Here is a 23,048-nt window from a genome sequence, read left to right as displayed (position 1 = left end):
AAGGAGTCCACAGACTTCATCAACTTTCCAACTTTTGTGCCTTTGGCACAAAATATGTTAAGAACTGTTGCAGAGGACTACACTTCAGTTTCTTAAGGGATACATACCTTAGACATGATATTCCCAGAAACACCACAAGATGGCTTTCTTGCTTCAGATCCACTGTGGAGATGTTTTTCTCTCCTTTTACAGTTACTTTACGGGGGGTTGTGAAGCTCACTGTACTGGTCAGTTTTCCTAAGAAACTGAACCTTCATATATATGAAGAGATTTATTATGAGAGAAATATTGTAACTGGTTCACATGATTATGGAGGCTGACAAGTCCAAAGACCTGCTGCCAGCAAGCTAGAGACCCAAGAGAGCCAATGGTAATGGTGTAAATCCAGTATGAAAGCCAGGAGGCTCAAGACTCAGGAAAAGCCCACATTTTAGTTTGAGTCCAAGGGCAGGAAAAAATTGATGTCCCAGCTTCAGGACAGTCAGGCAGGAGAAGTTCCCTCTTACTCAGCTTTTTTGTCCTTTAACTGATTGGATGAGGCCCACCCACATTAGGAAGGGCAATCTGCTTTACTCAATTCAAATGCTCATCTTATCCAGAAACACTCTCACTGACACTACAAGAGTTACAAGAGTAATGTTTGAACAAACGTCTGTGCACCCCATGGCTTAAGCAAGTTGACAGATAAAATTAATCATCACACTCACAGATATTGTTGAGTGAATGTTTACAATGTATATAGGAACTACCCCAATGAAACAGCGTTTTGTCAGGTATGGTCCATAGTCTCATTAGGCTTATGATATAAAGAGCTTAACAGGATATTATATGAAAAGCTACACAAATAACTATAACAATTGTGATAAGTACAGGGAAAAGAAAAGGAAAAACTTAATTTAGGCAGTTAAAAAAGAATAGTTCACTGAGGAGTAATGTCAAAATACAATCTGAAGGATGACTAGAAAGAGTAGCAGTTGACCAGGTGAGAAGTTGGGGATAGGCAGAGAAGAAACAGCATGGACATAACGCCTATTGCAGAAAAGCTTGGCTTCTCAGGGAAAGCATAGGGAAGGAAACTGCACCAACCATGAGAAAATGATAAAAGATGAGCACTGGAAAGACAGTACGAACCTGAGTGGGCAAGTCCTAGTTAACCAGGTAAGAAGTTTCAAACATTATCCTAAGAGTAATGGGAAGCCCCAGCACCTTTCCTGACTAGTTATTCCATTTCATAAAAATGTTGTGAGTTTAGCAATAGTCAACCCGCATGTTTATCACTCACCATACTAAGGAATCCACATACTAAGGCTAGCTCAGATTAAAAAAAAAAAAAAAAAAAAAAAAAAAAAAAAAAAAAACAAAAGGTGGTGAGTATAACAATGCTTTAGAACTAGTTTCAGACTACCAGGCAAATCATAGATGGCTCAACCTGATATCATGATTCTTAATCTGTTTTGGGTGTCTCTATAAAATTCACATATATACTCCCACCTGAAACATTTGTCTTTATAACATTATCTCCTATCTACCACACTAAGGGCATATCTGATTCATGCCCTGTATCAATAACATTTTAACTTATGAAAATTAACTTTAAAAAATACTTCATACAATATCTGTAGTATATAACGAAAACACTGGTCACTGGCAACAGTGGTTGCCTCTAGGAAGGGGAACCAGCTAGCCCAGACACAGAAGTGGCAGACATACTTTTCATATTATTATATCTTCTTATTTTTATAAAATTAATCTATGACTACTTTTAAAATATTAAGAACCATTCACCTCAATTTCCAAGAATCTTACATTCATATTTAATATTTACATTTATTAAATCTCAATGCTTTTGCTTCTGGCAGCTCTAACTATAGTAGAGACTACCAATTGCCTACCACAACATCTATTTCCCTTTTCCTTCCCAGGAACAGAATCCTAATATTATTTGGGGTTGCAATGCATTAAATAAAAGACATTTCCTGACTCCCCTGTAGTTATATGTGGCCATATGACAGAGTTCTGAACAATGAGACCTAAGTGGAAGTATCATGTGAAATGTGGGGAAGGCTACTTTAAAAGAGGGGACTCCACTGAAAAGTAAGCCTTCTTGTAATTCTCTCATTTCTTCCAGCAGCCATCTTGGAATGTGTAGGTGGTATTTTTTTTTTCTTTTGAGACAGAGCCTTGCACTGTCACCCAGGCTGGAGTGCAGTGGTATGATCTTGGTTCACTGCAACCTTCACCTCCTGGGTTCAAGCGATTCTTCTGTCTCAGCCTCCCAAGTAGCTGAGACTACAGGCTCCCACTGCCATGCCCGGCTAATTTTTATATTTTTATTAGAGACGGAATTTCACCCTGTTGCCAGGCTGGCCTCGAACTCCTGACCTCAAGTGATCCACCCACCTCAGTGTCCCAAAGTGTTGGAATTACAGGCATGAGCCACTGCGCCCAGCCTGTAGATGGTATCTTTAGACCTACATACTCAATTAGGACCATGAAGTGATCCTGAAGATGACAGAGCAGCAAGAGAGAAGCCTATGTTCCTGATGACTTTGTGGACCCACCAAACAGTTTATCATAATTAAGCTGTATCGTAGTTAACTCACTTTCATTTTGCTTTTTTGTTATATGTAACAAAACCTAATCCTAAACAATATAGTGGTCATCCATATAACCATTAAGGAAAAGAGATTCTCCAACACACATTCAACAGCATATAAAAGAGGTTATTGTGCATTTATCTCACAAGGTAGAATGTGAACTACCGAGAGGTGATAGCAATATCTGCAAGGCAAGACAGTGTTACTTCAAGAATAATCCCTGATGCATCCATTCAACAAATTATCACAGAATGCCTACTACATTCCAGGCCCTAAGAGCAACTATATTGAAAGATAAATCTATGATGCAAACCAGTATAACACTCCTTCCCACATCCACAAAGAAATTTTGTTTTGTTGTTGTTGTTGTCGTTGGGTTTTTTGTTGTGTTTTTTGTTTTTGTTTGTTTGGTTTTAAGTAGTGGAAAATTTAATAGGCACGAAAGAAGGGGGAAGAAAGAAGAAGCTTCCCTGTATGGAGACAGGGAGGGGGCCCCAAAGCCAAGAGAGGGAACCCCAAAGAAATTTTGAACATTGAACTTCCTATTCTCCTTCACAGCACAAAGAGGGGCAGAAATGAAGTATGTAGATATCAAAAAGGCAAAACTTCTTTCTAAATGCTTAGAACACAGACATTTTAAAAATTATGTATAGAGTTTTGTCTTACATGAACCATTTCCACACAATAATCTTTATTATTAATATTGATTGGTATAGCAAATATGCACCCAGTAAAATGGGAAAAAATTTTGAGTATACATTTGGGAACCAATTCCCTGATATTTTCCTTCTCTGAACTTAAAATCAAGTTAGACTGAGTTTCACACGTTCATACCTTAAAAATAACAACCTGAGGATCTGGTTCTGTGCAAAATGGTAGCTATAGTATACTTTGTCTCTCCCACTAAATCCAACAACACAAAACCAGATTAAGTTTCCTGGCACTTTTTTTTTCCAATATGGCGTGGCTTTTTTTTCTCTCTGCTGTAATCAACTGGCCTTGACTCAAAAGCAGCAGAAAAGCTGGAAGTGCAACTGATTGTGTACAAAGACTGTGAAGAGAAGCCTTATCTTTCTGGTCCAAGAATCAGAAAGGGGATGCTTAAAGGTCAGAGAAGCAAGAACATCCAATATTCTTTTCCATCCTCTCCAGTTCCAACTCCCAGATAATCCCACAGGGATGGCAGAAGCAAAAACCATGACAGATGCCTAAAATTCTAAGGTAAGGGAATCATTCTTTTTACCAGAGGATGTAGATCTGGTCTCAAGATCTTAGGTCAAATGCCTGTTGCAGCTTTCTCTCTCTGTCTTCCAATCGCATGGCCTCAGATGCAAATACATCTGAAGGAAGTACACAACAGGGCAGGAAAACAAAAGCCTAGTTTTCCGTTCAGAGGACTGGAAAGGGGGTCCTCATGGAAACAAAAAACATCAGAGAGATCACAGAAAGAAGGGAACTCACGAGAGCAATCCCATAAAATTGTATATTAACATCTACACTCGCCTTTGAGCTAAACGTGCATAGATCTGACCTTAAACAGCATACCAAAGGCTTTGAGAAGTAAACTATAGCGTAGACTACTGCACAGATCCCACACTATCCACTGGGTGGTACACATAATGGACAAATCCAAATAGTACTACTGAGTAGACTTTGAAAACCAAATGGATATCAGAACCACAGGCCACAGGTGGGTCCAACTTGCAAAATGACCTAACCAGGTTGAGTGACCACTAAAGCTAAGAAGAACAGTATTCCCCTTAAGATATAACCGACAGCTAGAATTTCATAATATGTAAATGTCCAGAAAAGATTAAAAAGTTACTAAACATAGAAAGAAACAGGAAAACGTTGACTTGGAAAATAAAAGACAAATAAGCAAACACCAATCCTGAGGTGTCAGACCTTGAAATTTCTGTATAATGTACAAAGACTTAAAATCAGTTATTATAACCATGCCTAACAACATAAGGGCAAAGTCTTTCTAAATAAATGGAAAGAAAGTATTGGACAAGAAATAAAAGCTATACCAAATGGAAATTTTAGAACTTAAAAATACAATAATTGTAATAAAATATTCATCGGATGGGCTGAAGAACAGAATTGAGATGAGAGTAGAAAGCATCAGTGAACATAAAGCTAAATCATTAGAAACAAATCAGTTTGAAGAGAAAAGAAGTCCCTAAAAAAGTAGGCCTTTTGATACTATCATGTAGTTACCCGAGGCTCCGAGCCTCAGGACAATATCAAAAGGCCTAACATTTGTTTCATCAGAGTCCCAGAAAGAGAGAAGAAAGAAAAAAATATTTGGAGAAATAATGGCTGAAAATGTATCAAATTTGGTAAAAGACATATACTTACAGAATCAGGAAGCTCAGAAAACCCCAAGAAGATAAACCCCAAAACCTCCAAACCCAGAAACATTATATTTAAGATTCTGAAAGCTAAAAAGAAAATACCATTAAAACATCCAGATAAAACCGATGTATTACAAACATATATCAACTTAAATGACTGCAGATTTCTCATCAGGAAAAAGAAACAGCAGGAGGAAGAGAAATGGCTTGTTTTTAGGTCTTAAAGGGAAAGAACTGTCAACTCATTATTCCATAACTATCGAAAATATCCTTCACGTATGAAGATAAAATAGACATTCTCAGAGGAAGAAAAACTAATACAATTGGTTTCCAGCAAACCTGCTCTAAAAAAATGTTAGAGGACATTCTTTAAATGGAAGAGAAATGATACCCCAAAACAAACATAGAACATGAAGAATGAAAGAGAGCAACAGAAATAGTAACTACCTGGTTAACTATAATAGATTATCCTTTCTCTCTTAAACTCTTTAAAATATGTGTGACAGTTAAAAACGAAAGTTTGGGTCAGGCACAGTGGCCCAAGTCTGTAATCCCAGCACTTTGGGAGGCCGAGGTAGGCAGACACCTTGAGCTCAGGAGTTTGACACTAGATGGAGTAATATGATGAAATTGTGTTTCCACAAAAAATGCAAAAATTAGCCAGGAGTGGTGGCACATGCCTGTAGTCCCAGATGCTCAGGAGGCTAAGGTGGGAGGATTGCTTGAGCCTTGAGATCAAGCCTGCAGTAAGCCATGTTACCACAGCCCTCCAGCCTGGATGACAAAGCAAGACTCTGTCTCAACAAATGAATAAATAAATTAATTAATTAAATATATAAGAAAAATAAACAAAATAAAAATAAATAAAAGTTACAGGCCAAACCTATAATACCAGCACTTTGGAAGGCCACAGTGGGAAGATTTCTTGAGCCCAAGAGTTTCAGATCAGCCTGGGGAACATGGTAAAACGCCCTCTCTATGGAAAAATACAAAAATTAGCCAGGCATGATGGTGTGCACCTAGAGTTCCAGCTACTCAAGAGGATGGACTGGAAAAAAAAAAAAAGGTATAAACATTACATTAAATTACTATTTTAAAAATATTTATGTAATACATATAAATAGATATAAGAGGATATAATACATATAACTACAACATAAATAGAGGAAGGTAATGAGACCTATATAATGGTAAGATTTCTATATTTCAATTGAAGTGGTGAAATTTTAACTTTAAGTTGACTGTGAAAAGTTCAGTAAGTGTATCATAATCACCACACCAAGTACTAAAAACAAGCTATACAAAGAAATATTTTCAAAAACTCATGGAATAAATCAAAATGGAATAATAAAAATATTTAAGTAATTAAAAATTAGTTTGGAGACGAAAAATAGAGGAATGAAAAACAAGGAAATAGACACCTATGATATGATAGAAATCTGTTTATCTCTCTGTGTATCAACAATTACATTAAATGTAAATGGCCTAAACACAGAAATCAAAAGACAGAGATTGTCAAAAATTGGCAATGGCTACAAGCAAACCTGACTGATTAGATCATTACTTCTTCTCACCTACATGTTCCTGTCAAAGTCCAGAAAATGTCAACTAAACAAAGCAAGGGAAAGTGCTGTATTATGAAATTTTGCTTCAATTACAGAAGTATATTATTACTTTGCTAGGGCTGCCACAACAAAGCACCACACAGTGGGTGGCTTAAACATAAATTTATTTTATCAAAGTTGTGAAGGATAGAAGTCCAAAATCAATGTGTCTGCAGGGTTGATTTTATTCTATGGCTTCTCTCCTGTACTTACTAGATAGCCATCTTAAGACTCTGAATAGATAATTTAAATGTATTTTAATATATTCTAAGCCTAAAAGGCCAATGCCTAATAGTATAATGGAAGTCTTAGAACTCCTTCAGCCTCTGGATCTCTAAGGTTTTATTTTTCTGTTTTTCTTTTTTCTTTCTTTTTTTTTTTTTTTTTTTTTTTTGCTTTGTTTTGTTTTTCTGAGACAACATCTCACTCTGTTATCCAGGCTGGAATGCAGTGGGTGTGATCATGGCTCACTGTGGCCTCCCACCTCAGCCACTCAAGTAGCTGAGACTACAAGTGTACACCACCGTGCCCAGTTTTTTGTATTTTTTTTTTTCATTTTTGTAAAGACGGGGTTTTGCCATGTTTCCCAGTCTGGTCTTGAACTCCTGGGCTCAAGTGATCCTCCCACCTTGGCCTCCCAGGTGGCTCACATCTGGCATTACAGGTGTGAGCCATCACACCTGGCCTCATAACATAATTACTAACACTGGTATGAATACTGTATTAGTCTGTTCTCATGCTACTAATAAAGACATATCCAACACTGGGTAATTTATAAAGGAAGAGGCTTAATTGACTCACAGTTCAGCATGGCTGGGTAGGCTTCAGGAAATATACAATCATAGTGGAAGGGGAAACAAACCATCCTTCTTCACATGGCAGCAGCAAAAAGAAAGAGCAAAATGGGGCAAAGCCCCTTATAAAACCATTAGATCTCTTGAGAACTCACTCACTACCAGGAGAACAGGAGCATGAGGATAACCACCCCCATCATTCAATTACCTACCACTGGGTCCCTCCCACAACACATGGGGATTATGGGAACTACAAATCAAGATGAGATTTGGGTAGGAACACAGACAAACCATATTAAACATGCAAGTACTTTTGCTGATGTTCTTACTCAACCATTACCTGATTATTGAAAAAATAATACCAGTGTTTTAAAATCCAGGGTTTGTATATTAGTACAAAAGCTCTAGTAGTTATATTCTCCTGTTTTTAGAGAACATTATTCATTATTATATTACTTGATTTCCTACTATGGTTTCAATGTGTCCCCCAAAGTTTATGTGTTGTTTAATCCCCAATGCAACTGTGTTGAGAGGTGGGATTTTTATAAGGTGATTAGTATTGTTAATGCAGGAGTGGGTTCCTTATTGCAAGCAAGAGTGGGTTCCTTATAAAAGCAAGTTCAGCCCTCTCTTGGTCTCTCACCCTCTATCATTCCCTCTCTTGCCTTCCGCCATGGGATGATGTAGCAAGGAGGACCTTCCCAGATGCTATATCACACAGCTAATTAGCAGACTTGGGACTTGGGCTCATTTCTTCTAGGTACAAAGTTTTAGAATGTCCATTCCTTTACATCACATTCTCCCCTACCTGTCCAGAAGTTAGAGGGAAATCAGAGCTGAAAAATGAAAAATCTCAAATCCATTATTCTCTTCAATATTTCTTATACTCCATATCACCTGTCTCAAGAGTTATCACATCAAACTCATCTTTCTTATTATACCACACATTTTGTTATTGTGATATTCTATACTACTACTGTTGTTTCAACTGCAGAAAGGTAACAAACATATACAGAGGTATCTGGCTGTATATGACATTCACATAAGTAGGATTCTATCATAAATAATAAATCAGTTTCTCATGTTGCGGAGGCAACTCTAGAGAACTGTGGTTGGATGAAATTTTCTGAACAATTCATTCAGGTCTAGTTTACATTGAAGAAAAAGAGGTTTAGGGTACTTTTCCTTCATTGTCATGGATCTTATTTCTCTCTTTTTTCCTTACAACACACCCAACTAGGTCTTGTCATGCCAGGAAGCAAACAGCTACAAAAGCTGATTTTTTAGATTTAAAAGTCAGTAATGCTGACCCAAATTAACTTCAATAAAACACTATCTTCTACTGGAACATAACTCTTAAACATGACTTATACTGAACCAAACTGCCTAAAATATGGAAGAGTGGTGTCTTTTGGAGATTTACTTATGGGTCATATTATTATTTAATCTTAAGATATAGAAACCACGTAAGCACAATTATGATAGAACTAACAATTAGTGTTTTCTACCATTGCAAAGGGAAATAAACTAATTGAGAAATAAAAAATAAGATTATTTTATTGTGTGTAAAATTTTAATTTTGAAGGGCAATTTATAAAATATGATTGTTAGTCGCATGAAAATTATTGAGAAAAAATTTAAAACACAACTCATCTATATCAGACCATATCCCTGAAAATAAAATCAAAACCACAATGAGATACCATCTCACACCAGTTAGAATGACAATCATTAAAAAATCAGGAAACAACAGGTGCTGGAGAGGATGTGGAGAAATAGGAACAATTTTACACCGTTGGTGGGACTGTAAACTAGTTCAACCATTGTGGAAAACAGTGTGGCGATTCCTGAAGGATCTACAACTAGAAATACCATTTGACCCAGCCATCCCATTACTAGGGATATACCCAAAGGATTATAAGTCATGCTGCTATAAAGACACATGCACACGTATGTTTATTGTGGCACTATTCATAATAGCAAAGACTTGGAATCAACCCAAATGTCCATCAGTGACAGACTGGATTAAGAAAATGTGGCACATGGGAGGCTGAGGCAGGAGAATGGCGTAAACCCGGGAGGCAGAGCTTGCAGTGAGCTGAGATCCAGCCACGGCACTCCAGCCTGGGCGACAGAGCAAGACTCCGTCTCAACAAAAAAAAAAAAAAAAAAAAAGAAAAAAGAAAAGAAAATGTGGCACATACACACCATGGAATACTATGCAGCCATAAAAAAGGATGAGTTCATGTCCTTTGTAGGGACATGGATGCAGCTGGAAACCATCATTCTCAGCAAACTATCGCAAGAACAGAAAACCAAATACCACATGTTCTCACTCATAAGTGGGAATTGTATGAGATCACTTGGACACAGGAAGGGGAGCATCACACAATGAGTCCTATTGTGAGGAGGGGTTGGGAGGGGATAGTATTAGGAGATATACCTAATGTAAATGATGAGTTAATGGGTGCAGCATACCAACATGGCACATGTATACATATGTAACAAACCTGTATGTTGTGTACATGTACCCTAGAACTTAAAGTATAATAAAAAAAATTTTTTTTAAACATTAAACATTAAATTAGACACTTTTATACAAAACCGGCAAAGATAAGCATCTTAAAAATAGTCTGGGCTGTGCACAGAAAAATACTAAATCTCCTAAACATGAGGCAGATTTACTTCCTCAATGGCTTTGATGAAATCCTACCTGGAATAACGCATATTTTCGTGTAAACAAATAGTAAGGCTTAAACTCATACATGAATCATAACAAATGAAAATCCTAATTCTCTTAAGTTTTAGGAAAATTTTTGAATTCATATCACATCTACTGTTAACTTTGATTTTACCAAGATGAAGCACCTCCCTTAGGTTATCCAGCAAGTAATTAAAATTTCATGACATTATCAAGCTTAAACCAAATTCTAACTTTTCTGACTATATTCCAGCATACAATATAATGGCATAGGAAGTCAACTAAACTTTAGACTTCAATGTGAATTTATTTTCACAAAATTACTTTAAAGAGGATAATGCCCAAACGATCACTTTAAAAGCTGAGTTCTGTTTAAAGACAAAAATAAAGACATGGCTCATTCATTAAGTAAACATTTATTTAATGTCTACTGAGCAAAACACTGTACTAAATATTGTGACCCCTGCCCTATGACAATCAAAGAAATAAGAAAAAAAATACAACTTATGGCTGGGTGCAGTGGCTCACGCCTGTAATCCCAACACTTTTGGGAGGCCGAGGCTGGCGGATCACTTGAGGTCAGGAGATTGAGACCAGCCTAGCCAACGTGGTGAAATCCTGTCTCTATTAAAATATAGAAATTAGCTGGGCATGGTGGCGCATGCCTGTAATCTCAGCTACTCAGGAGGCTGAGACACAAAAGTCACTTGAACCCAGGAGGTAGAGTTTGCAGTGAACGGAGATCGCACCACTGCACTCCAGCCTGGGCAACAGAACAAGGCTCTGTCTCAAAAAAATATACAACTTAGTAAATACAAACTTATATAGTCTAACTGCATAATAAAAACAGAGGTGTTAAATAATAAGACTAACATAACTAGGAAATGCTTCCCTAGAGAGATTATTATTAAATCAACTAAGACATTTTCATAGTAGAAATTACACACAAAAAGGAAAGAATTAAGAATTAAATATATTATTAAGAATATATTAATTAAGAATTAGTATATTATTATAAGAATTAATTAATAAGAATTATTAATTCTTATAAATATTATAAGAATTAATTAATATAAGAATTAAGAATTAAATCTATTCAACAAATATATATATATATTTTTTTTTTGAGACGGAGTCTGGCTCTGTCACCCAGGCTGGAGTGCAGTGGCGCGATCTCGGCTCACTGCAAGCTCCGCCTCCCGGGTTTACGCCATTCTCCTGCCTCAGCCTCCCGAGTAGCTGGGACTACAGGCGCCCGCCACCTCGCCCGGCTAGTTTTTTGTATTTTTTAGTAGAGACGGGGTTTCACCGTGTTAGCCAGGATGGTCTCGATCTCCTGACCTCGTGATCCGCCCGTCTCGGCCTCCCAAAGTGCTGGGATTACAGGCTTGAGCCACCGCGCCCGGCCTCAACAAATATATTTTAAGTGGAAGGCTACATTGGGGAACTAATAAGATAAATTTGGAGAAGACTGTAAACCCAATTGACAGATTGATTTTACATTAAACATAATAGGAAATAATAACATACTATAAATGCTTGGATAATAGAGAAGTGAATAAAATGTTAATTAATGAAGGTATCTCTTTCATACATATATGTAGAATGAACTATATCAATGGAAATAAAACCAGCAAAACTGCTGTTGCAGCTGCCCAAAGGTAAAATGATGAAGTTCTGTGTTAGTGTGGTTGAAGAAAACATGTGACAGGCTGGGTTGTTATGGGAAACTAAAATCTACTATTGTCTCTTTGGAGTCAAAGTTATTACAAAATAATAAGAATAAAAATAAACCAAAACATTCCTGGGCTACTAGCAAACTTAAAGGCCTAGAGGTCTTGAGTGTATGACAGATGAAGAAAGTCCCATAGCTGTAGTTTCAGTAGTACCCAGGAAATTCTGTTACTCTCATAAGGCACCAGATCACCATCCTAGAACTGAGTAAAAGATTTCATTGATTACCTCAAAGTTGGTATGCTGAATTGTGAATCCAATTTGACATAATACAAATAAAAAGTTCGCTTATTACAAATTTGAAAATGTGCTTTTAACATATTAATGTTACATCTTATCTTTGATGGAAGATCTTTGTGATACTATTATTCTGAAGTAGGAATTAATCCTTAATTCCTAGTAACCTTGTGAACAGGAGTCAAAAGGATTTTTATATAATAAATTCTTGATGTAACCATAGTAAAGGCAATAATTACTCTTGCTCAGGGATTGCCTATGCCATCTAAACACTCTGAATAGACACTCTTGCCCCTGACTTGAGGAAAATCAAACAGGTTATACAACTCATGTGGTCTTTCTTAAGTGTCAACCCAAAACGTGGTCATAAATTACAGTAGGCAGGTGACACATACAAGTCACAAATAGTTTTTGTCACATCAAATTTTACTTTTGTTTTACTGAAAATAGGTGGCAAACCTGCAGAATAATAAAAGAAAAGAAAAAAAATCAAACTAGCAATTAAATTTATTTTAAACAAAGAAATAAGTAGGAATTACTTACAATTTCATAATGCTACATGACCACAGATAGCACATCATCATAGATTTGTAAAAGGTGCCTGTCACCGCAAAAAAACAAGAAAGAACTCACACTAACTGTCACTTATTAAATAAATCATGTCTTTAAGTCATTAATATGATCAACAAATCATCAGGAACACGACAAGGAAAAAGCTGAGCTCCTGTTCTTAATGCAAAAAGCAGTCCACCAAAGAGACAACCAAAATAACTAAACAGACCTCTGTGCTGACTGATGGCATTTTCAAAGTCCTGAATAAATAGGAAATGTCCAAAGCGCACACACACACACACAAACAAAAGGCACAATTCAGAGATAAACCGGGCTGTAAAATAAGTGTGGAAGTAAAATGATAAATTTGGAGGTATTTTTTTTTTTATTTGAGATCCCGAGTGTTTATATTACATCACCAGTGAAGGAGAATGAAGTGTTACCAGGATCCGAAAAGGAGTCTCTGAACAGGGTGTACACCGAATTCCCCTTTAATAAAAAGAAAACAGCTCTAAACAAACAAACAAACAAAAAAATGTTTTTAACTTCCAGAAAGCCAAATTAAAAACAAAAAAAAAAAAAAAAAAGAAGAAGAAAGAAAAGAAATGGCTTTACCCACAGTCCCATGTCTGGGACAGAGCTCTTCTACCAAGCCATGCAAAGTGTCCAAGACAGAGGCCACCCACCACGCATTCCCAGACTCTTAACCGTGTCACTCCAGAAACCAAGAGGACTTGGATTTCCACATTGCTAACGTGATCTGAAGGCAGTCCGTACACATTTCTGTCTGGGCAGGACCAGTTGAATCACTTCTCGCCTTATCAGCCTCCAATAATTGCCACACTGTGCAACCAGTAAGTGGGAGGCACATGGAGTCTGACCTGGCAGCCTGTCTGCTACCTTCACCAAAAATACCCCATTCACACACTTTGTCTGATACTACTTTCATTGTCTGGGCTCCTGTTTTCGGAGAATTGCTGCCGAAGTATCCTAAACAAGTTACATCTTTACCTCTATCCCTAACATGGGATGCCGAGGTGCAGAGGCACCGGCACCGCCCTGCCATCACTCTCGTGGATATGGACCCGATTAGGCGTCCTTCTTCCTTCTGCCCACACCAAGGCCCCCCAGGCCGCCGCCGCTCACCGGGAACCTTCCCAGGGGAGTGGCGGAGGGGCGAGGCCATGGTGCAGGGACCTGCAAGAGGGGCCTGACCCTGATCGAGAGGGGCCGATGGGCGGCCAGGTGGGCCTGTGGGTTTACCTTGTTGAGGTGAGGGTTCCGCGTCAGCAGGTAGCCGCGCTGATGGGTGTGGCGGCGACGGGGGACTTCGGGCTCCATGGCTGGCGCCGGGTTCGGCGGCGGGGTCAGGCTGGGGCGGGCGGCGCGCGCGGTGCAGGCGGCGGATGCTGCTGGGGTGCCCGTGCTGACTGCAGCTGTGGCGGCGGCGGCCGCACTGGGAAAGGCCCAGCGGCTAGGGGCGGGCGTGGGTGGCGAGAGGGGGTGGACGCGTCGGGAGAGGCCCGAGCGAAGCCGGTGTCCCCAGCAGGGCAGCCTGCGAGAAGCGCTGAGTCATGGCAGGAGATCATCCGAGCCGGCGTGTGAGGAGGAGGAGGAAGAGCGAGGCCCTGGCAGCGCTGCTGGTGGCGGAGGGGGGGTGGCCGCCGGAGCCCTTGGCTCCATAGGGCCTCTGCCCACCATGGGCTTATGATCACCACTGTGGTCGCCTCTCTCCATGTGGGCATGCCAAACACAGTGCACTGGGTGGCTCGGCTGACCCCAGAGACCCAGGGTGGGAGAGGGGAGCGTCAGGCCAGGTTCCCCCTGCCCGGGAAGGCTGGAGAAAGTGCGAGAAAATGCCAGAAGGTGCGAACCTGAGAGGTTCAGGCAGAGCCAGCAGCGGCCAGCAGTCATAGACACCGAGGGGGCTACGGGACCGAAGGACTCCTGAGGGGTCCCCAGGACTGTTGACAGAAGACCTCGACACGCTGAAGAGAATCAGATTCGTCTCTCCCTTCTTGTTAGCGTCTTGGAAGCTCTCTAGCCACAGATCCACAGCCCTCGCCGCGCCGTCCAGGATGCCGGCCGTGCCAGGGGCGCTGAGGCCGGAGGGAATCAACCTTGACCCAGAATGCCAAGGCCCAAGGGAACTGGGAGGAAGCCCAGAGAGGGGAGCTCAGGCGCCACACCTGTCAGTTTCTATAGGTTTTCCACTGGAATTTATTTGAATTCCAGTAAGATAAGAGTCAAGATGTTAGGGTGCAAAGGCCCAATGAACAGTCCTATTTATCTTGTATATTATTTTTCTGGGAGTTTTAGAAACCTGATGTTCAAGAACCACTGCTCTCTCTGAATAATGATGAGTAAGCAGTCTTTCAGGCCTTCGGTTTCTTCTTTGGTAAAAGCAGAAGGTTAAACTAAATTATCTTGCAAAGCTGATTTATTTATTTATTTATTTAGAGACGGAGTTTTGCTTTTGTTGCCCAGGCTGGAGTGCAATGGCACGATCTGGGCTCAAGGCAACCTCCGCCTCCCGGGATCAAGCTATTCTCCTGCCTCAGCCTCCCGAGTAGCTGGGATTACAGGCATGCGCCACCACGCCCAGCTAATTTTTGTATTTTTAGTAGAAACGGGGTTTCTCCATGCTGGTCAGGCTGGTCTCGAACTCCCGACCTCACATGATCCGCCCGCTTCGGCCTCCCAAAATGCTGGGATTATAGGTGTGAGTCACAGAGCCGGGTCATTTTTATATTGTTTTATTTACATTTATGCTTGGAGGTTCATGGACTGGAGGAATAGTAAGATCATAGCCAAAAGGAGTGTCTGTCTAATAAAAATAAAATAATAGCAACAGACGCTAAAGCCTTCTGTGCCCCAGTTTCCTTTTCAGTTGAATAGGATTGCTAGTTTCTGTCCTATTTGTCTCTGCGTACTGATATTACAAAGGATAGTATTTGAGATTATTTGCTGATTTTATATCTCCATACTCTAGACACACATCCAATCACAGTGTTTTCATTTCTACTTATGTTACTTTGCCTTATCAGAAAGATTTCTTACCGTAATTGTATTTTGTCAGTACTTACATTTAGAAGCTTCTTTGACCTCGTCTGAATTATCTAGAATTAGTTGTGTTTATGGAGAATATTTTCTAGGCATCACAAAGTTCTTTTTTAAAAAGCCCTTGAAGTTAAATGACACCTTTCATTGTGAATTCTATACTCCATAAATACTTAATCCTACAACATCTAAGAAAAAGGTGTACTTTACAAAACTTACTCTCCTGAATTAACTGAGGAACATTACAATTAGGTTGTTTTATGTGAGAGAAAACAGTTTAACAGCAGGCATGGGAGCCAACTCAAGCTGCTTAAGAAGAAACAAAATGTTAGTATAACAGACCCTTATTATAATAAAGTACTTATTACATGAATTTAGATATATTACCTATCTGTTCCTGTTTCTGAGATTTAATATCTACAGATAGGAAAGGTGTTATAAGTACAGGGAGTAATCTACAAAGAGTGTATGGCCTCTCCCTCAAAGGCAACATTACAGGGGAATTACAATATCCTGCCAGTAGTAGGTAAAATTCACATCTTTCATTTATATGTTTACTTTAATTATTAAAATAGCCGCAGTCATCTTCAATGAAACAGGATAAGGCCTAGCTGAAGGAGCCATTTAGTAAATTCACGTGTAGTTCCAAGAATACTGGAAAGAACCTATTTTTCTACATAAATGTTAGCTAGATTATCAAAATTTTCAGTCTTTTTTAATAATAATCTCTTACAAGGTTAGGTTTTATTTCCAAAAATGTAGGAAAACAGATGCAGAGAAAAAAAACTGCTTTAATTTGCCTTGTAACAAATTGTGGTTGCACTGTCAGTCTGAACTCAATTGGTAATGTTAAGAATGGGTATCATTCACAAATTAAGGGACTAAAACCTGTAGATTTCTGTTATACACAGCTGAGAATGCTATCAGTCAAAATCAGATTTTTCTTTCCCAAGTTATAATTTAGCACACAAAGAGCTTTTACAACATAAAATATGATTGTAATAGATACTCTGATCTGGGCCGGGCGCGGTGGCTCAAGCCTGTAATCCCAGCACTTTGGGAGGCCGAGACGGGCGGATCACGAGGTCAGGAGATCGAGACCATCCTGGCTAACACGTTGAAACCCCGTCTCTACTAAAAAATACAAAAAGTTAGCCGGGCGAGGTGGCGGGCGCCTGTAGTCCCAGCTACTCGGGAGGCTGAGGCAGGAGAATGGCGTAAACCCGGGAGGCGGAGCTTGCAGTGAGCTGAGATCTGGCCACTGCACTCCAGCCTGGGCGACAGAGCGAGACTCCGTCTCAAAAAAAAAAAAAAAAAAAAACCAGATACTCTGATCTAATGTCGGTTGAGATTGCAAGTATAGAAAATTCAGGAAATAACAGCACATACAGCAATTCAAATATTTTACTTTCAGGAGATAAAAAAGATTAAAAGAAAAAATACATATCTAGGTGATGATTCGTAATATTAACTAAATGATTCTGTATTTCTTCACACAAAAAGCACCTTACTACTATGTCTTCAAAATCTAGTGTGCATTTTATAACACATCTCAATTTAGACACCAAATTTTTATCAGAAATTTGATCTGTATTTCAATTTTATAAAACTTACATTTGCAATAGGAGATTCTCATACCTAACTTGTTGCAAATATACCATAAAGTTTTCCAGTGACTAAATTGAGTATCTGTTTTATATTTAAATTAAAATGAAACACAATTTAAAACTGAGTATCTCATTTGCAATGGCCACATTTCAAATGCTTAGTAACATGCCAGTGCCCATCGAATTAGAGAGCACAAGTCTAATCCAATGCATTTGGGCGCTTAATTAAGTGTTTTAAATAAATAAAGGTAAATATACATACCCATGTTACTGTAATGTTCATACAGATGTTATTACATGAATTGCAGAGTAACTCAAGTTATACTACCTTATTAGTTTCACATATATAGCTATTTATAACTGTAAATGCATGCAACATACTGATTTTCTTTACAAAGCACGAATTCTTTTCCTTCTTCTCAGATAGTCAACCTAGTTGTTTCATTCCTCAAACCATTTTGTTGAAAGTTCACAACATCCCAGTTGATAACATGGCATATGGATTAAAATTCTAAATTAGTAAAACTGCATTTTAAATAAACCTTCTGAAATTCAGATGTCCACATAAGTATTGTGCTTCAAGATAGCCAACTGCTGGAGAAATTTTGCACATACTCTCAATGTTGCTGCCATTATTTTCCCCCCGACAGAGTCTCACACTGTCACCCAGGCTGCAGTGCAGTGGCGTAATCTTGGCTCACTGCGACCTCTGCCTCCCGGGTTCAAATGATTTTCCTGCCTCAGCCTCCCTAGTAGCTGGGATTACAGGAGTGCACCACATGTCTCACTAATTTTTGTATGTTTAGTAGAGACAGGGTTTCACCATGTTGGCAAGGCTGATCTCAAATTTCTGACCTCAAGTGACCTGCCCGCCTCAGCCTCCCAAAGTGCTGGGATTATAGGCGTGAGCCACAGCACCTGGCCAGATGCCATTATTTGAAATGTTTTTCAGTTCTTCTTTTGGAATTATTTCTTATTTACTCAGGGTAAACACTATAGCACATTCTTTTAAGAGTATTTTATTAATTTCAGGCCAGGCATTGTGGCTCACACCTGTAATCTCAGCATTCGGGGAGGTCAAGGCAGGAGGATCACTTGAAGCCAGGAGCTTAAGACCAGTCTGGGCAACAAAGTGAGACCCTGTCTCTACAAAAAACTTGAAAAAAAATTATCCCGGTGGGTGGCATGCACCTGTAGTCCCAGCTACTCAGGAGGCTGAAGCAGAAGAATTGCTTGAGCCCAGGAGGTCAAGCCTACAGTGAACCATGACCGTGCCACTGTACTCCAGCCTAAGCAACAGAGTAAGGCTTCATCTCAAAAGAAAAGATTATATTAGTTTTACATCCACAGGTACCAGGGATTAGAACTTCAAAATATATTTTCGGGGGACACAGTTCAATCCATAACAAGGATGAAGTCTAGAATCAGACTGACTGGGTTTGAATCTTTCTAGCCCTGTGTCTTTGAAAATCTTATTCCCTCTCGGCCTCAGCTTCCTCATCAGAAAAATGAGGATATTAAAAGTACCTGCCTTTTAAAGTTGTTATGGGGATTAAATGAGGTGATTTTTGCGTATTTATTCGACAAATACTTACCGATCAACCTACTGTGTGTCAGCCCTGATATAGGCCCTGGAAGATTTATAGTGAATAATACAAATTCTCTGTCATCTAGAAATTACATCCTACTGAGACAATAAACACATTGAGTATCTGTTTTATACTATGTCATATTACATAATGCAGATACATGTAAAGCACTTAGAACAGTGCCTGTCCCATAGTAAGCACTCAACAAATGTTATTCCTTTCCTCCAAGATCTGGTTCATCTTACGAAGCCATTCCCCATTCCCTCACATAGATATTTTCCCCTTAATTTAATCAAAATGTTTCTTGAACACTTCCTCTATGCCAAGCCTTAGACTAGGCACTGGTAGGCAAACATAAGCTTATGGGGAGAAACAGCCAATACACAGGTAAAGAGGTAGGTAATTATGAAATCTGAACTGTAAAAGAAATGAGTGTGCACTTCAGCAATTAGCAACATGAAGACTAATAATTTTAAATAAAATTTTCTAAGAATATAAATTTTACTTACAATTTTAGTAATTACAGGTTTTGGCTTTAGAAAGTAGAATTAAGTGACTTGACAAGGTTAAGTATTAATCTTGTAGGATTAATATTATAGTGGATTTTTCTGTTTGTATTTTTTACTCTTATAACAAAGTAAAAATGTTTTGAAGCTGCTTGTTTTAAATTTTCATGTTTTCCCAGCTATCACCACAGTATACCTTCTACAAAGCATCATTTCTCTATCTAGGTCAGAGGTCAGTTATCTATGCATGTCGTGCTAAAGCTTGCCACTAGTACCTGTGCCAGTCCAAACCTGTTCTTTAGGTTGAAAATGGTAGAGCTGTTCAGACTCTACAAGAAGAAAGGAAATTATGTCACTCCCAAATTAGGAAAAGCTTATGGGATATTTCAGTTATTTATCAGTATGTAACACATTACTGCAACATTTAATGGCTTAAAACAATAACAATCATTACATTATCTCTCATGGATTCTGTGCATTCAGAATTTGAGAAGGGCTTCGATTGTTAGTTATGGTCCAGGGTTTCTCATGTCGTTGCAATTTAACAGTGGCTGGGACTAGTAAAAGGGGGTGAGGGGTGGCTATGCGTGCGCTCTCTCTCTCTCTCTCTCTCTCTCTCTCTCTCTCTCTCTGCCCTCCACCCTCATCTCTCTCTCTCAAGTAGTCTCAGGCTCTCTACATATATGATCTTTTATTATGGGCCAATGTGAGTTAATCACAGCATGGCAGCCTCAGGGCAGTCAAAGTGCTTATCAGGAGCTTAAAGGCTTTCAGAGCAACCTTTCCAGGGAAAAGGACAGAATGTGCCTTTCCTTTGGGTGACCTAGCCTTAGAGGTCACATATTGTCACTTTTTTCTACTCTCTTGATCCAGTCACAAAAGCCTGTCCCAATTGGAGGAGTGTCAAAGCTACGTGTAAGAAGAGCTTGTATGATAGGATAAATGTTGCAGCCATTTGGAAAATACAGTCACACACATGGATGTATAAAGAGACCTATTTAACTGTTTGTTCCCAACACTTTTTTATGTCACTTTTTTAACTCATCTGAAATAAGGAGAGGGTGGTGCACTTGATATAGACAAATTCTTGACACCAATATAAAATGTGCATAAATAAATAAGTTGAGAAAACTTGGCCGGGCATGGTGGCTCACGCCTATAATCCCAGCACTTCGGGAGGCAGAGGCAGGTAGATCGCCTGAGCTCAGGAGTTTGCTACCAGCCTGGGCAACATGGTGAGACCCCGTCTCTACTAAAATACAAAAAATTAGCCAGGCGTGGCGGCGGGTGCTTGTAGTCCCAGTCACTCGGGAGGCTGAGGTAGGAGAATTTCTTGAACCCGGGAGGCAGAGGTTGCAGTCAGCTGAGGTCACGCCACTGTACTCCAGCCTGGGCGACAGAATGAGACTCCATCTCAAAAAAAAAAAAAAAAGAATACCATATTAAAAATAATACTGGACACTGAATATTGAATGGATGGAGAATTTTCTTTATAGACAGTGTGTTGCTATGGTGCCCAGGCTGACCTTGAACTTCTGGCCTTAAGCAATCCTCCTACCTTAGCCTCCCAAAGTGCTGGGCCACTAAAAGTGGCCTGAGAATTTTTTCATTTTGGAAACATCTGCTTCCAAACTGTTGATGGTTTGTTTCCTTTTGTAGTTCTGAAGTTTGCAAAAAAAAAAAAAAAAAAAAAAAAAAAAAGGATCTGTTAGTTTTACATTCAGGAAAAAAAAAAAAAGAAAACACTTACAGTTGGAACATACCGTACCAGGGGAGGATATAATGAAAGCAATATATTATAAAACTTTAGGAATCACAGGTTTTTTTTTGTTCCAAAGTTAATTTGAGATGATGATTTGGCATCATACTTCACTACCTTCCTGCAGTGTGGATACCTTAAAATCTCTGACTGCTTGCCAGTAGGCACTGAAGCCAGCCACATAATGCAACTCTGAATTAGGGAGGGTAAGTTTCAGAATACCTTACTCCACCTGTGTGGATCCACCCTGCTGTCCTTACTTTGAAAAAGCCAGACTAAAAACAAACAAATCAAAATGATCTTAAAAATTAAAAAGTCAAATTTTAAAAAACTTTATAGAAAGTTTAACTTTTTTATAACAATATAGATTGAATGTATTTAGCCCAGACTCACCTAAAGAACAGATTGTCATATAACTTATTTAATAAACAATTGACTTTCAAATACAACATGATGCTAATAGTAATTCGTTAAGCAACAGTATTATGTGGCTTTTTACTTCTCAGTATTGTTCTACGTATTTTAAGAAATTTGACGCTAGAGTTAGAGAAAGTAAACATTTAATATTTATTTTTGAGTAAAGTTTTACAAACACAAAAAAATGGTGGTTCAAAACTATTAAAATTTCTCTTTGGAATAACTAATTCTTGCTTTAAAAGTGGCATTTGTTTCTGGTACTATGTTAAATTATTTGACTTCTTATCTCAAACAGATATTTTTTTAAATGAATAAAAAAATCACACAGACAAAAGAGCCTTATCAAATTGCTTTATTTAACTTGAATAATCTGGACAAAATATTCTTTGTTTTGGAGATCAGGTCAAAACACAAACTTTTTAAATTTGTTAATTTTGTTAACCACTCTAACTAGTGATTAACATTCAGTGACCTGCCAAAAATAGAATGAAGCCAGCATTAAGCACAAACTGTCAATCTGTAATGTCACCAGAAACTTGGCATTTCAAATCTAGTTCTAAGCTGAAGCTCCTAATTTAATGGCAAAGCTCCACATTTTCTGGTTCTTGGAAGAGGGAAAATGTGTGCATGAAACGCTGTACTCAGGAGAGTTATACAAGAGATTCATTCATGATAGATGGAGAGACCTGAATGAAAGCACGTAGGCCAGAGGAAATTTAGAGTGTTAAAATGCATTTTGAAGACATGGTCCAATTCCTGACGAGAAACTGGGGAATCTTTGGGCAGGAGGGAAAAAAATCATATGGATTTGGTAGGAAAGTTATTAAGTCACTTTGGGGTTTTGGCAATATCCAAGCTTTTTGTATTTGTTATCCACACAAATCCATTCAAGACTTCCAAATAAGAGTGGAACTTATATTGATACAAAACCCTTATGTGTAATTTTTTAAATTTCCAGGCCATTCATATTTAGATTTGGAGATATTCTTTGCTAGAATACTAGAAAACTTTCAAGTATTCTTTGCTAGAACCATATGCGGAAACATTTGGAGTAAGTAATTCCGAGCTTCCTCCCCGCTCGTTCCACCTCCACTGACTGTTCATCCTCTGGGGCTAATGGAGCAGAAAAGGAGGCTCCTCAGCATACTCTCCTCTCTGATTGCTGTGGAAACTGCTCTGTCATGCAGTTAAATTGGGCTGTGGAGAGACCTGAGACCATTATGCCCCCACTGTGGCTTTAGTGTGGTAGAGTATCAGGGCAAGGCAGGAATTAAGTTTTATCAGGCAAACCAGAACTGCACAAAGAGAAGATCAACAATCCCACACACTTGCTTCATCCCTTCCCTTTCCTTTCTTCATGCTTTACTAAGCCATTCGATGCAATGGAAAAAAACAAGCAGCAAGCAGTGAAAAGATCATCCTAAGCAGAAAAGGGAAGAAGCTGCCAGAACACAAGCAAAGTTAGAGCAAAACTGTAAAAATAATTCAATTAAAAGGAATATAATTATCAAAATGCCCCTAAAGACTTGAAATT

General features: G+C 38.8%; 1 protein-coding gene across 2 annotated transcripts in view; it reads right to left on the bottom strand.

The window, feature by feature from the left end:
- ME1 (malic enzyme 1) overlaps positions 1 to 14,142 on the bottom strand; it is a 228,722-nt gene extending 214,580 nt beyond the window's left edge. Inside the window, exons 1-2 of one of the 2 annotated variants that reach the window (XM_045390294.3) lie at positions 13,840 to 14,142; positions 12,568 to 12,625 (exon numbers count right to left, since the gene is read on the bottom strand). Coding sequence is in view for 1 of the 2 variants with exons in the window: in XM_005552464.5 (XP_005552521.1) it covers positions 13,840 to 13,917 (78 nt within the window). In the remaining variant the exon portion in view is untranslated. The remainder of the gene's footprint in view (positions 1 to 12,567; positions 12,626 to 13,839) is intronic. The other variant, XM_005552464.5, reaches the window with a different exon arrangement.
- Positions 14,143 to 23,048: the final 8,906 nt, after the last annotated feature.

The sequence above is a fragment of the Macaca fascicularis genome, chromosome 4 (genome assembly GCF_037993035.2).
Source record: "Macaca fascicularis isolate 582-1 chromosome 4, T2T-MFA8v1.1".
In the NCBI taxonomy this organism is placed as follows: domain Eukaryota; kingdom Metazoa; phylum Chordata; class Mammalia; order Primates; family Cercopithecidae; genus Macaca; species Macaca fascicularis.
This window is presented reverse-complemented; position numbering and strand designations above follow the sequence as displayed.